Here is a 16,004-nt window from a genome sequence, read left to right as displayed (position 1 = left end):
CCACTTTTACCTGTAAGATGCTAGCCAGCACCCGCAACCTCCTATTAAAAGCGGAACATCCACCATTCCTTCCGTCCAATTCACTAAATACCTTGGAATAACCCTTAAACCCGTGCCTCAAGTAAATTTCATCCTTTCCAAAACCTTAGCAGGACTAAAAACTCTATAGCCCATCTTCAAGAAAGACTCAGCCATCCTCCCCAAAGTCAAACTTTTCTACTGTAAGCAGTTTCTCAGTCCCCTAATTAGATACGGATTCGTCGCATGGTGCGACGTCTCCTCAGCTGAAATGGAGCGTCTACGGGTGCGTGAAAAGAGGTTCTTCCGCCTGTCCCTTTCCCAGTCCAATCTCCACTCCAACCAAGCCGTCTACGACGAGATAAATTGTTCCCGCATAGACCAGATCCTCCTTACCTCACTAACCAAATTCCTCATTAAATGCTAATCCCACGAAAATGACCTCATCCAGTTTGTCCACGTGCACAGCTATAACACGAGCCTCTCATGCCGCCACCATTCCCTCCCTTAAGATCTCCTAACCACTGCCACTCATAAAAGCAGCTATCGCGATGGTAAGATGATTATATACAACCGCCCAAACGATCGACACCGCCCTGGCCTCGTTTACTCCATCGCCCAATAACACCGCCGTCCCCTATATGTATTTTTCCTCCATTCGTTCATGTATTCTTACAATTCCTTCGTACAAACAACAATATAAGAAGGGTTTTTCCTGATTTTCCCCTCTATAGCATAAGTCCTAAAATATTAAATATTAAAATTACTTTAAATTAGGTATTAAGCCAAATGTTAGTCACTAGGTAAAGTTAAGCTGTTAGAGATAAGTCTAGTATTAAGTTTAGTCATAAATTATGTATAATCAAATTAAAGAAAAATAAATCGAATGTTATCAAAAAATGAATACATATTGATAAGAGAAGTGATTTTGCTCTTCAAAATCCATCTTTTTTGTACATACAGATAGATTTATCGTGCTCAAAAATAGTTGCTTGTTTGATAACTATGGTTTTCAGCTTTATTTAACTAAAATTATGTGTACATATATTCCCAATTCGTCTGTCCGGAATCGTATCTTTTTAAAATTCGGGAAATCCCCGGTGCGTGAATAAGATAACTGAGTCGAAACCTAGAAAGAAATCTTCAGCTGATTAACATTTTGAGAATCATTGGTATTTGACAACCGGCGCTTCAGAGTTTGTTTTGGTGGGAAGGGCCCTAATTGGACAGATCCAAAGCGTTGTAAACTACGACGTCGTTTGCTAGGTAAGTTTCCATCTAGTTGAAATCTTGAGAACGGGGAAATTCCATAAACACTTCAAAACTCCTTGAGCACATGAGACTATTCTCAATCTATCGAGCATTCAGTGTCTCCGCAATGCTACGAGCAAGACTTGAAGCGCAATTAAAGGCTAACACGTCGCCAGGAGCGGAAAACCGTGGAGTCGGGGTCTCTGGCCACTTCTCGCAACCATTCTGGTCCAAGTTTTACGATATAGAGTGCGAACTGAATGATGAGTTGCGTGGCCTAGATGTGAACGTTCCCTACATCTACAATCCCGTGGAATATGCCGGTGACCTGCACTGCGCCTATTTGCGGAAGTACCTCAAGGGACCGAAGGCTCTCATGTTCGTTGGCATGAATCCTGGACCCAATGGGATGGGCCAAAACGGAGTACGCTAAATAAAATTCACCGCAGTTGGTGTGAATTTATTCTGATTATCTTTTCAGGTTCCGTTTGGAAATATAAAAACGGTCAAGGAGCTGATGGGACTGGAGGGATCGGTTCAGCAGCCACTGAAGGTTCACCCTAAACGTCCTGTTACTGGTCTTGGTTGTACCATTGAAGAACCAAGTGGAGAACGTTTTTGGGGTGTTTTGAATAAGCTTTCGGGCGGACTCGACGTGTTTTCTGTGAACTGTTTTATGCACAATTTCTGTCCACTGGCTTTCTTTGATGCTTCCGGGAAGAACATAACTCCCGGCGAATTGAAGGTGAGTAGATCATTCATGTCAACAACGTGGAAAATCCACTATTAGCTATCGCTTTTATGTTATTAGAAGACTTATTCGTCAGTTTTATCGTTTTCGGGTTTACCTACATGTGATTTGCCTCTGCACACAGGCACAGCATCTTGAAATCTTGGCTCCTACTGTAAAAAGAATAAAATTGAAATGGAATCATAAATAATAAATGGCAAGATATGCTACTCGTCATGCTTGAGTGTGTACCAGACACACCTCGCGATAAAACTATAGGACACGACATCAGAAATGAAATGTCTGATCTGGATGCAATCTCGAGGCTTTTAAATCCCCATCCAGCGTATTAAGCCACCGTTGTTTGGGGCGGTCTTTTGGTCGTTTACCATCGATGTCGATGTTCAGACCAATCTTTTCAAGTGAATTCTTGTTAGCGCGGATTACGTGACCATACCAGCGAAAACGCCTCTCTCGCAATTTTTCAATCCCATATTGATCACGGATATCCTCATTTTTGATCTGATCAAAACGTGTCACGCCACTCGTCCAACGCAATATCGTAGTCTCCATTACCGCAAGACGTCGTTCAATGTTTTTTATAGTCTACCAGCATTCAGAACCATAGAGAGCGACAGGACGGGCGACATTGCGGTGAATTTTAGATTTGAGGCGTTCGTTGATACGTCGATCACAAAGAAAACCAGTTGCAGAACGCCACCTCATACAGGTTGCATTAATGCGTGAAACAATTTCATAACGCAGTTGTCCATTGACTGATATCGTTGACCCGATGCAGTGATTGTGCCTGTTTCATGGGGATCGGTAGTCAAAAATTCAGTTTTATTCAGATTCAATCTGAGACCGTGTTGCATGAGGCGATCATTCAATTTCTGGATAAGTAGCTCGGGATCATTTTTGCTACTAGATGCTAGGAAAATATCATCTGCATAATGCAAAGCACGAGTTGTTCTGGCACTAAGAAGATCTAGATCCAGGAATGGAATGTAAAGAGGACGATGGTTCTCACGGTGTTTCTCCATGAGTAACCGCGCAGCGTGTATTGCGTCAGTATTTCCGCAGTTTTTGACAAATCCGGCTTGATTCACGGTTATTTCAACGATTTCGCGAATACGGTTGTCAAGAATGCGTTCAAAAATCTCCATGGTATGGGAAAGTAATGGGATCGGACGGTAATTTGAACATTCTGCTGGACTACTTTTCTTTTTCCATATTGAAACAGTGGTACTTTCGTGCCAGTCAGAGCTCAGATGCGATGTCGTCAGGTCCTATGGCTTTCCCCGATTTCATTCGTTTTATTGCCTTCTCGACTTCAGTTGTTCCAAATGTCGGCAATGATTGCGGAAGTGGAGGATGAGCCAATTTTTCAGTTGAAATCTGCTCGACGGTTGGTAAGCAAAGTGCCGTTCTTGTCATTAACGCAATAGAAGTGTTAGATATCCTGTGTGCGTTTGTTTCGGCTTTGCCAAGTCGGTACAGATCTTAACATTCTTATAAATTTGCCAATTGACCCGCATTTTATTGTCGAGAAACTTGTGATAGAGGCGTTTCTTTTCACGTCGTCATTCCAAAGCCAAGTATCTCGGTTGATGTACCGTTTACTTTGGTGACCCCGAGGGTTGCAGAGGCCGCTTTATGGATCGTATCTTCTTCCACATTCGTAATGGTTGGTAATAGCATAAGTGAGATTATTTCTTCTTTCTTCTCACGACATCGCCGTCATTTAGTGCGCGGCGGGCCAGTGCCTTTCGCACGCTGTTTTATCGGTGGTTTAATTCGCAGGACGTATTTGTTTTGTTCGTACTAATTTACTTACGTCCTGATGCCGTCCATGCGTCAAAAACCCTTGCCCATTTCTCGACAGGATCGGGGCCCATCCTGCTGCATCGACTGAGGTGGACGCCCTAGCATTTTCCGAGGCTCCTTACTCGATTCGATCATCTTGTTTCTAACAACATTGGATGCATTTTCTTGGTCGGCCTGTCGCGGGAGCTGTCACCAAGTGGAATAACTCCAACTACACTTTATTTATCTCTTTCCGTGATCTCAGCATTTAATTTTTGGTTTACTGAGGATAGTACAAAGTACGTTGCCTCAAACCCTCCTTCTTTACCTGGGCTTGGTGCTAGCCTACTATGTTAATAGCATGACGGAGTTATAAAATATAATATGTAAACATAAGAAATTAAAAAATAAGTCGGGAAATCGGAAGCTGGACGCGGCATATATTCTAAGCGGTCCACAAATATACATGGGCCTCTCCAGACGGGACCACTTCCAACCAAATTGACCACGTGTTGATCGAACGCCGCCACCTCTCAGCCTTGATGGATGTCAGAACATATAGAGGGGCCAATATAGACTCGGATCACTATCTCGTTGCCATGGTGCTCCGAGCTCGAATAACAACACCGCCCAGAATCCCCTCTGACAATCAGGTGAGAGTTAATACTGAAGCCATCCACAACACAGCCCTCCGCAACACCTTTAAGAGGAAAATGGATGCCGCAATAACCGCAGTCAATAGAGGACTTGGAGATGAAGCATCAACAAATGACCTTCACAACCACCTGAAGAATGTTATCATTGATACGGCCACAAACATACTTGGCCTCAGCCGCAAAAGTAGTCGGAACGGCTGGTTCGACGCTAGCAACGGAACGGAAGAATGCTGCATATCAAATAATGTTCCATTCTCAAAGAACGCGGGCACGTGCAGAACTTATCACGAATTCCATCGAACGGAAAAACGACTTCACAGACGGAAAAAGGAAGCCTGGGAGAAACAACAGGTCTGTGAACTAGTAAAGTACAGGGAGCAACCGCACCAGGTGCGGAAGTTTTACCAACAAGTCAGCAGGATGAAGCCTTATACACCTCGATGCTCATCCTCCCGAAACAAAGAGGAAAATCTGATTTCCGACAGGATGAGCATATTGGAACGATGGATTTAGTACTTTGATGAGCTACTGAACAACCAGAACATCAGCGAGTTGGAGGTTCCGCCAACTGAAGACGACGGACAAATACTGCCACCACCAAGTATAGGAGAAATAGTCCGTACAATTCATCGGCTTAAAAATCATTAGTCGCCAGGAGCCGATGGAATTATAGCCGAATTAGTTAAATATAGAGGCGACCAGTTACTCCAAGTGGTTCATCAACTTGTGCTCAAGGTATGGGACAGCGAATCAATGCCTGACGATTGGCAACGAGGCATTATCTGCCTCATACATAAAAAGGGAGATATCACACAGTGCAGCAATTATAGAGGTATCACGTTGCTGAGTACCATCTATAAGATATTCTCCGCTATCTTGCTAGGTCGGAAAGCCCAATACGCCCAGAACATCATTGGCCCATACCAAAGAGGCTTCACTCCAGGCAAAACAGCAGATCAGATTTTCTCTTTGCGGCAAGCGATGGAAAAACTAGGGGAATATGGACACCAGTTGCATCACCTATTCATCGACTAAGCCGCCTATGATAGCATAGCCAGGTTAAAACTGTACACGGCCATGAGAGAATTCGGTATCCCAACGAAATTGATAAGACTGACTAGGCTGACCCTGATCAATGTGCGAGGCCAGATAAAAGCAGCAGGATCACTCTCAAGATCATTCGATATCAACAACGGTCTACGACAAGGGAGATGGCCCTCGAGAAAGTGATCCGTGATGCTGAGGTAAATGCAAGAGGTACGGTCCTCTTTAAGTCCACCCAACTACTGGCCTATGCTGATGATATCGACATCATGGGAAGAACGACCCGAGACGTACAAACTGCCTTCATCCAGACCGAGCAGGCGGCAATCGAGGCGAGATCTTGGGCTGCACATCAATGAAGGCAGGACAAAATATATGGTGGCAACTAACTATTTCAGCTTACAAAAACTGTTCCGCTCGAAACGTCTCACCTTAGGGTCAAAGCTCTTACTGTACAAGGCAATGACCTTGCCAGTCCTCATGTATTCCTCGAAAACTTGAGTTCTTAGCAAAAAAAATTGCGAACTCTTTGACGCGTTCGAGAGAAGAATCCTCCGACGAATTTTTGGCCCCCTACATAACGACGAAATCTATGAGCGATACCATGACCGTCAAGTTGTAGATAAAATCCGGCTCAATAAGGTATGGAGGGCGAGTCACTAAATCTGTATGGATGAGGATGCCCGGAAAGTCTATAAGGGCAATATCTATGGTAGAAAAAGAAGACGAGGCACACCCTGCCTGAGATGGAGCGATGCCCTAGTCAGGACGCCAGACAGCTTTTAGGGATATCGAATTGGTGGACCTTGGCGCAAAACCGGGATGTGTGGAGTTCCTTATAAGGCAGGCCTAGACCGGGTACCGGTTGTTACGCCATTGATGATGATGATCTAACTGAAAAATCTGAAAAATGAGTGTTGTATTTAAACGAAATGTGGGCCTCAAAGTACATCCCGTTCCGACATGTGCACAAATAAAGTTAATAAGGGATTATGTTAGATGTACAAAGCACAATCATAAAGGATAGCACAACAAAGCTATCGAAGGTGAAACTTTTATATTTGATGTGAACTTCGAGCATTCGAAAACGTGTACGACATCGTCATAACAGATCAATTCACATCAAAGTGAGCTCATATGAAGACGGGGTCGCAGGGAAACATTTCGTTTTAGTTTTTTAATCATTCAATATCAACATCAATTACTCCACAGGACATATGTATGTTTTTATATTATACAATATTTATATATACAATAAATGAAGCTTTGGGGTAGTGTCTAATTCAGATAGATATATTTGTATATTGAACAAGCGGCATTCAATATACGTTCTTTATATGTACATATGTATACTTTTTAAGTAAATCATTACAGTATTCGGTAATAGGCCGTGTTTATTTGTTTAGCGGGAGCATAATATCTATGTCTGTAACATGTACTTATTTCTTGTACTTTCAAATAAGTATGAAGGAATATTTTGGGTTTTTGGTCATATACGAATCGAAAAAAACGTAAGTTGAACATAAAACATTTACACCCGAAGCGCCAGCTTCCGGTATTCTGACTTGTTTTCTTTTAGTCTCGTTCAATTTCCTACCATGCCACGCTTTATTATATTTCAAATTTTCAGGAAAACTTTTACGTAGTATTATTTACTCCTTGATCCTCTTCCTAAAGTTGTATATGATAGTAATCGAATCAACGAATAATAAAACACGTTAGTGTCCTACAGTTTTCACGCATCAAGTAATTATCGCAGATCAATCACATTTTACAGTGGACCTGAGACATTTTGAACATATTCATATTTAGTTTTTTTTACTTGCTCGATTTTCCCTCAAATCATTGAAATATGTTCTGTCCTATAATTTTGTCAATACTTTCCTATAAATGTTCCAATACTTTCAGGGTGACAAGAAAAATCTAGTGCGCGATATCTGCCTCAAGTACTTCGAGAAGGAACTACAACTCGTGAATCCTTCAATAGTAGTTGCAGTTGGAACGTACGTTGACGATTGTTTCAAAAACTTATCCAAGCAGTATAAAGACATCAGGTTTCTGAAGCTCGCGCACCCAAGTCCACGCAGTTTAAACAACACAAATTGGCCAGAGAAAGCGGAAATATTTTTCAAGGAGAACGATCTCATGAAGTATCTTCGAAACGAGATCTAAAAACTCAAAAACAAAACAAAGTACAAGAACAATATTCAATCTTTTTTCATACATTATAGTTCTTAAGTTTCTGGTTTTTAAGTTATGGATGAGTTTATGAATGAAGCCTTCACGGAGGCTCGCACCGCCCAAAGTATTGGGGAGGTTCCGGTTGGATGTGTTTTTGTTTACAAGAATCAAATAATCGCGCGAGGAGGGAATTATGTGAATGCGACAAAGAATGCAACAAGGCATGCTGAATTCGTCTGCATCGACCAAACTTTGAAATACTGTTCGGAAAATTGTTTAAGTCGACAAAATGTATTTCCTGAAATTTCCGTTTTTGTGACCGTCGAGCCATGTATAATGTGTGCTAGTGCTCTTTGCAATTTAGGTGTTAAGGAAGTGGTTTATGGATGTGCCAATGACCGTTTTGGGGGGAAAACTATCTTGAATGTTACTGAGATTTTGAAGTGCGATATACCCTTCAAGGGAGGGTATAGAGCGGAAGAAGCTATGGACTTACTCAAGGAATTCTACAAGGGTGTAAACCCTGCGGCTCCAGAGCCTAAAATTAAGAAATCTTAACGAATAATATTCATTTACCGGTTGAAGTTTCAATATTGATTTTTTTTTTTTTTATTTTGTCTTTATAAAAGGCCAATCAATAGGAATAAAAGAAGAATTTTCTATATTTTCCCAGAAATATTTTTTATTTAGCATCGGAGTTTCATCATTTCAGGAATTTTTCTACTACAGCTGATAATCTCAAAAAAAAAATATATCTTTACGAAGTTTGCGGGGAATAAATATAGTTTTGCTTTTATTTAAAAGTTGACTTACTAATAATTCGACAACTAATTTTTATTCCGGGCCTACTAGAGACATTGCAGTGTCTTTCCTTACAAACACGTATTCACCTCATCCTATTCCTTTGAAACACGGAACACGGATGAAGTTCATACAGCTGCGCGATGTAGATGAGGAAGTAGTTCGTGCGACCCAGGAAGGCCCATACTTCCGAAACTGGCGGCAAGATGGACGCTATTTCAGTTGCAGCTGTATATGCAGGATCGGAACTTTGTTTTCGATTATTCGCCTATATTTGATTAGACAAATTTAATACACTCTAAAGCGAATGTGCATGCATGTCTACTATTAGATTGGATTGGATTGGATCTACTATTGATTTGTGTGTGGAACCTTCAAAAGAAGCAGCGCAAACCGGTAATAGTACGATTCGTGCCTACTCGTGCAACCGTCAACTCCTAACCGCGTAGAACTATCGTCAGATATTGACTCTGACAACCCCTTGCTCGGACCTGTAATGGGAAAGCACGGTCTTGGTGAACGAATTGATAATGGTGGGCGGTTTATGGATCTCTCCAGCTTCCACCGCCTCGTCATTGGTGGCACATTGTTCGATCACAGAGGTTGCAGTAAGGTCAATTGGTATTAGGTATTATCAGAACGATATATGATTGCACAAAATTTCGTGTGTCGCATCGGGGTAAAATGTGAATTTGAGATCCAAAGCGGAGTCCGCCAAGGTTGTTTCTTATTACCGATATTACTTCTGGTTATCGGACGTCGAGGAGTTCAACGGGCGGTGGCATTTTTCCTCAAAAACCTTGACTACTCTAATAATATCTGTTTGCTCTTTCATAGGACCAAGTGGCTCTGGATTTGGAAAATTAGGCAAGCAGGGTCGGACTAAAGATAAATACATCATGCAGTGAAACCCACTCTCCCAAAATGGCTGACGAATGGGTCGCTTTAAGAGCACTTAGCGCTGAACAGTAGAGGAGGTTTGCGGCCGTCTCAGGAAGTCATCTTCGTTGACCTATCCTACCGGATCTGCCGTTTGACCGTTGGTGTTTCCCTATCCTTATTGGTGATTTCCACATCGTCTCGACCTAATGAATTTTAAGATCAATACTCCTCCTCTCAAGTCCCAGAACATGTCTGGAGGTTTCATCACTCTCGTCACAGATTCTACAGAAAGTGCCGCTAGAAATCTTTAGCTTCCGCAGGTGATAATTTAGTCTGCAGTGACCGGTGAGCATTCCTTCTATGATCCGGAGGCTCTTCTGGGTGTTATTTATTCAAACCTGAACTGTTTCCCCAGTATAGTTCCCTCAGCTGTTCCTCTTCGTTTTTCAGTGCAGTAACCATGAACCTACTTCCGACTCCACAGAATGACTCTTGCTCGTACAGCGGCGTTCCTGCTCCTTTCTTGGCTAGCTCGTCTGCTGACTCATTGCCTTCTAACCCAGTATGGCCTGTAACGCAGAGTATCTCATACCTGTTTAGAATTCACCTGGTAGAACCTGCCTTAATAACCGCTTAGCTGTTGGTTGAAATAATAATATTGAAGGAAGCACAATTATCTATGGCGTATATTTCTGCCAGAAATGCGCTAGTATGCTTACCCGTTGATGGCACTTATTCCTCTATTGGTGGTTCGTAAATGTCAACGCCACGCTCTCCCCGTTTGCCTTGTTACCCGAACGTGTTTCAAATTTCTTATCGAAATGACGCCTCGTTTTCATATTATCCCTTGGTATCAGTAATTCGAAATACCGCCTAGAAAGAATACCAATCTTTTTTCTTTTGATTCAGGCAACTTCTGAAGAATGCTCTCCTTGCCTGCAATTGTATGTGTAAATTGAGAGGAATCAATCCGAGAAGGATATCTAGGGATGCCTTTGGGCATGTCCTTCTTCTTGTATCTCTGTGTGTAATGTGTTATTAAATGCTCCTTCGATATTCAAAATTATTTCTAATTTCTGATAAGGAGCAGTTTCCGTTGACTGCCTTGTCCAGTAAGCCTCTTAACACTGAGTAGGGGATTGTGCATTAGAACGTTAGTTCTCATATAGTTGCCTATGCAATTGGTCCAAAAGATTTAGGCTGAAGAGGATCCTTTTTACCCGCTTTTGGAAAAAAGACCACTTGTGCCCGTCTCCATACCCTTGGTAAATGTCCCACCCACTCTGTGCTTCTTATTACCCTTAGAAGATTCTAAGATGATTTCCCACTGCCCATCTTACTATATTCCGAGCATACCTTTTTTGCTAGTTTCTAGTTCTCCTTTTTCCCTCTTTTGTTCGTTGTAGGGCTGTCAGACGAAATGCCATTGGCTCCTGCCGTGGGGTAAGACCCCGGGAAATGAGTTCTGAAAAGCAGGTGTATTCTGTCCTCCTCATCTTTGGTAAATGTCCCATCTTCCTTCTTCAATCAGATAGAAGATGTAACCTTGTCTTTGGTCGCAGTTTGGATGCTTCTGTGGGGTGTTCTATCCCTTCACAGAATACTCTGAAATAGTTTTGTTGCTATACGTCGTCAGTGCAATTACGGTTTGTTTCGTCCGGTTGAAGAGTTTGCGGACCTCATATATCGCTCTGATAACATTCTTGGTTAGAGCATTTTATATACACACCCTGTTCACACTATCGAAATTTTTTCAAAATCGGTAAAGAGCAGTTGCAGCGTCGATCCACACGCTGCTTCACAATGATTCGGAGGGTGTTAGCGCGGTTGGCACAGGAGGATCCTAAGCGAAAATTAAACTGCTCTCTGAAGATCAAGATTTCGAGATGTTTCTTGATGCGTTCCAAGATGATTTTAGTTGATATATCTCCGGCAAAAAGAAGCACGCATATATTACTTGAAGGTCTTTTTGTGACGTCACGAAATTTCCACATAATTCGCCAAACGTCTAATATTTGTTTCAAAAGTGTCTCCTTTGCATACTGGGAACAAGTTTTTCCTGATTCATTTCATTGATCAAGCTTTTCTTGAAGGTTTTTGGTTTAAAAATTGGTTTGGATCTAGGACTTCCCGGTAATAAACATAACCACACTGCTCCTCAAACTGTTGATTCCAACCCGAATCAATGAAAGTAAATCAGGTGTGGAGCTTATGTGACACCCCTTTGTTTACTATCACATATGGAAGCGCAACAGGAATCTATAGCTGCTTTGGAGGCCGAAATTCGCGAGCTGCAGGCTTCTCTACAGCGTAAGAAGGATGAACTCCATTCCCTCAAACAATCCACGGTAGTAATTCACTGATCATTTGTTGTTGCGCTTCCTTTTCATCAATTTCGTTTATCTCTAGGTCACAGCGGGAAAGCTAACCAACAATGACATCGCGAGGTATAGCCGGCAAATAATCCTTCCACAGGTTACAGTCGCCGGCCAACTCAAGCTAAAAGCGTCTTCCGTCCTGATAGTTGGTGCCGGTGGTCTTGGTTGCCCTGCAGGACTTTACCTGGCAAGCGCCGGAATTGGGGAGCTGGGCATTGTTGACTATGACACGGTCGAAGTGAATAACTTACATCGCCAGGTCCTCCACAGTGAGCTTACACTGAATTTGCCAAAGGCCCAGTCAGCTCGGGCTGCGCTGCAACAAATAAATTCCCAGTTGAAAGTGAGGACCTACGAGGTCCAGTTGAAGAGCGAAAATGCGCTGGAGATCCTTCAACCTTACGATATTGTCCTGGACTGCACTGACAACGTTGCGACGCGGTATTTGCTGAATGATGCATGCGTTCTGCTGAAAAAGCCTTTGGTGTCGGGGAGCGCGTTACAGGTATTTAGCCCTTTCCTGATTGGTAGATTATAGTCAGTGAAAAATGATAACTTTCTTCCAGTTTGAAGGCCAACTGACAATTTATAATTACAACGGAGGCCCCTGTTATCGGTGCATTTTCCCTACGCCGCCTCCTCCAGAAACAGTGACGAATTGTGGCGATGGCGGGGTCCTTGGAGCAGGTAATTCGCATCCAAATTTTTAAATCAGCAATTGGCACCTCTTAAATAGTTACAGGCGTAATTGGCTCCCTACAAGCCTTGGAAGCGGTTAAAGTTCTACTGAAACTCGATGGCACCCTTGCTGGTCGCTTGCTCATTTTTGATGGTACGGCGTCCTCCTTCCGAAACGTAAAGTTGCGGCCGAGAAGAGAAGACTGTGCTGTCTGCTCAGCCAAAGCAACAATCACAAAACTAATTGACTACGAACAATTTTGTGGAATGCGAGCATCAGATAAGGTAATCTAGGAAACGCTTGAGGCGCCTGTTAAAAGTGCGTTGTTAATGCTTTCCGAAATTACAGGACATGGCACTGAAGGTATTGCAATCCGATGAACGTATTTCTGTGGAAGACTTAAAATCTATTCGTGACTCTCGTAAGCCGCACTTGGTGATCGACGTCCGAAACCCGCTCGAATTTGAAATTTGTCATATTGAGGGCTCCGTCAACATTCCTCTGAAGCAGATTATAGAAGATAAAGGTCTTGACGATCTAAAGCAGCGAACAAGTGGCGGAATTCCAGGTAAGACCGTTTTGAACGTATTTTGAAAGTGACTCAATTTCGTAAATTAGTTTTTGTTTTTTGCCGCCGTGGAAACGATTCCCAATTGGCTGTGAAACACCTGAGAAAAAAATTGGAGGGCGTAGCTGAGGCAAAAGACGTTGTCGGGGGCCTGCATGCTTGGCATTACAGAATAGACAATAACTTTCCTATTTACTGACGAAGTGGTTCTTGATTTAAAATAAATAATTTTCTATTGTAGAATTGTGTATTATGTGTAGGTTTCACAAGGGCAATTAGGCAAATTGGTTTCTTTCGCAGTGATTCCCGCAATCGCTTTTTCCAGTGAATAAAAATCAAACACAGATACAGGATGTAGGAATACAACCAGAGCTGGTCCGAAGCATTTAATTGGGGCGATTGCAAAAGTAACACGTCGGTGCAGCTACATGCGACCACACCCATCCATAGCCATTCAACTTGCTCTTTGTTTGTTTGCTCAGTGGCTATCGTAGCGAAGGAAACCGCAAGCGCTAGTGTCCTAAAATGAAATCCAAATTCTACATTAAGAAGTAGCGACGGTAAGTTACGAGGAACGCTGCAAAGCAAACACTTGTTACACGACAGACTCCCTGACCACGTGCAAGTGCAATGCATCTGGTACCACACAAGTACTCTGGCACCGAGTGGATGTGGCTATGGTGGCCAGCAGATGGGCTGAATGGTTTTTTCTGACTATTTGTTTTTATTTTTAATCACTCTAGTGATTGAATTGTGTTTATAAATTCCGAGACATGGTGTGTTTTGCTCTTGTTTTCTTTACAATCAACAAAAACATTGAATTATTTGTCTGCATTTGAGGCTCCTTGCCTTGATGGAAAGAACCTTATAATATTCCATGAGGACACAAATGGTTTTGTGTATTTTTCAGACGAAAATGAAGTGTAAATGTCTCAAGAAAAATAAATTTACCAGCCAATGAAGTAACGTCCACCAATTCGATGTCCCTAAAAGTTGTCCGTCGTCTACGCCATCGTTCCATCTCAAGCAGGGTCTGCTTCGTCTTCTTCTATCATAGACACTGTCCTTATTGACTTTTCGGGCTGGATCATCTTCTTCCATATGGATTATTCCACAACCTGACGGTCATGGTATCGCTTATAGATTTCGTCGTTGTGTAGGCTACGGAATCGCTTCCCGAGTCCGCTAGCTATAAATGTTATGCAGTCACTCATACGGAAATACATGAGAAGCAGGACCCCTTCCTACATAGCTTTTTTGGGTCTAAACAAGGCGTTTGATCGTGTGCCACGATATGTTTTAGGGGAACACCTACACCCAGAGGAACTTGTGCGCGTCCCGAAGAGTAGAATCCGAAGTGTCGCATGTTCATCAGGGAAATGCCATCTTACATTCCTCTTTGTTCTTGTCATTAACAATGCCACATATCCAAGTTGATCTCGAGTAACTTGTCCAAAAATGAAAGCATCTGAGACTGAATCGGTATATGAGAAATATAAAGTTTTTTAGCCATTATAGGAGAATTTAGTCCTTTTCTGGTTTCCTAAAAATCGTTCACAACAGTAGAGAAGAATCCAAAATGATGGGCAGCTAAAAAGACGTGAGTGATGACGAACGGCAAGTAGATTCGGATTAAAGATAAAAATCAATAAAATCAAGCTTCTTAATCATCGCACTTTTTCTATCTGCATCAATAGCATTGGAGGCGTTGATTTGTACATTTAAGAAGAGTCTAGGCCTCCAGGATAGTAATAATAATAATCGTTGGCGCAACAATCCATATTGGATCAAGGCCTTGAAGTGTATTAGAGCACTTCATTCAAGACCGTAACGGTACACCACAGTACACTGTGGCAGGCAATGTGGTCAGCATTGCGCTCGCCCGAGATTATTACCCTGATTTGACTCAGGTACTCATTCACAGCTGAGTCGACTGGTGTCCGACATCCAATCACGATAACAAATTCCTCTGCCCCCAGCGAGATTTGAACCGCGACCTTCCGCTACGACAGCCCAGCGCTCTAACCACTTGAGCCATCCGGACCTCCAGGATAGAGTTCGTCCAATTATCTCGATCCTTCGATCGCGTCCTCCACTTGGAAAATTTCAGCAGCTCAATCACCTTTTGCGCGGCTTGCCTACTGGGCGACATTCTTCGGGTGTGCTTTTGAATACCCGGCCCACGGCAATTTTCGTTGCTACCGCTGCTGTTGGGTCGTAATAGGGCTGCTACAACTCATGGTTGTATCTAATTCGCCAATCAGCTCCATCTTTTATAGGGTTTAAGTATTCGACGCAGAACTTTCCGTTCGAATGTGCCGATTGATTTTCCTAACACCTGCGTCAGTGTCCACGCTTCACACACTTGTAGACTCGAAGCTTATTTTCCTGTGCACCCTTTTACTTTTTATTATCCGTAGAGTTTAGTAGTATGATTTGTTGGCCATCATTATTCGTCGCTGAACTTCGTCCTTTTTATTACCATCCTTCGTTATGTTTACTCCTAGCTACACAAAATTGTCCACGTTTTCAAAATTAAAGTCGTCCATTGTCCGTTTTGTCGTATTGGCGCCTGTCTTCTTGGTTGGGACATGAATTTTGGTTTTTTTTCATTAATTCTTAGGCCGACTTCTTGTGCTGTTTCATTTAGATGTAGGAATATTTCCCGGGTGTCTGGAATTGAATGTGCCATTATGTTTATGTCGTCCGCAGTTCGTTTCGAAGCATTGCGTTAGCACCTTTACATAGCATTCAGTCTTAGCAATCGTCAGGTCGGTCATTCGTAAAAGTTTTTCTGGTAGACGGAACCTGCGCATGAAACGATGTAGTACTTCTCGTTTGTTTCTATCATACGCTTGAAGGAAGTCAATGAAGAACTGATGCACATCGATATTGAACTAATAGCACTTTTCCAGTAGTTGTTTGACCGTAAAAATTTGCTCCATCGTGGACCGTCCTTTTCGAAAGCCCCTTTTGGAATTCATCAATTAATTTGTCTGTATATCGCTCT

General features: G+C 42.5%; 3 protein-coding genes across 3 annotated transcripts; all 3 read left to right on the top strand.

The window, feature by feature from the left end:
* Positions 1-1,205: 1,205 nt before the first annotated feature.
* On the top strand, positions 1,206-7,726 carry LOC119657921 (single-strand selective monofunctional uracil DNA glycosylase). The gene is made up of 3 exons (XM_038065108.1): positions 1,206-1,693; positions 1,751-2,014; positions 7,414-7,726. Exons 1-3 carry the CDS (start codon positions 1,355-1,357, stop codon positions 7,675-7,677), a joined length of 867 nt encoding a protein of 288 aa, XP_037921036.1. The 5' UTR covers positions 1,206-1,354; the 3' UTR covers positions 7,678-7,726.
* On the top strand, positions 7,724-8,354 carry LOC119657922 (tRNA-specific adenosine deaminase 2). The gene has a single exon (XM_038065109.1). It carries the CDS (start codon positions 7,762-7,764, stop codon positions 8,242-8,244), a length of 483 nt encoding a protein of 160 aa, XP_037921037.1. The 5' UTR covers positions 7,724-7,761; the 3' UTR covers positions 8,245-8,354.
* A 3,204-nt stretch (positions 8,355-11,558) lies between these two features.
* LOC119656902 (adenylyltransferase and sulfurtransferase MOCS3) lies at positions 11,559-13,234 on the top strand. Its single transcript, XM_038063586.1, has 6 exons — positions 11,559-11,717; positions 11,779-12,252; positions 12,314-12,434; positions 12,484-12,710; positions 12,775-12,994; positions 13,045-13,234. Exons 1-6 carry the CDS (start codon positions 11,610-11,612, stop codon positions 13,191-13,193), a joined length of 1,299 nt encoding a protein of 432 aa, XP_037919514.1. The 5' UTR covers positions 11,559-11,609; the 3' UTR covers positions 13,194-13,234.
* Positions 13,235-16,004: the final 2,770 nt, after the last annotated feature.

This window comes from Hermetia illucens, chromosome 5 (assembly GCF_905115235.1).
Source record: "Hermetia illucens chromosome 5, iHerIll2.2.curated.20191125, whole genome shotgun sequence".
In the NCBI taxonomy this organism is placed as follows: Eukaryota; Metazoa; Arthropoda; class Insecta; order Diptera; family Stratiomyidae; genus Hermetia; species Hermetia illucens.
The sequence above is the reverse complement of the archived record's forward strand: the minus strand, read 5'-3'. Positions and strand labels throughout refer to the sequence as shown.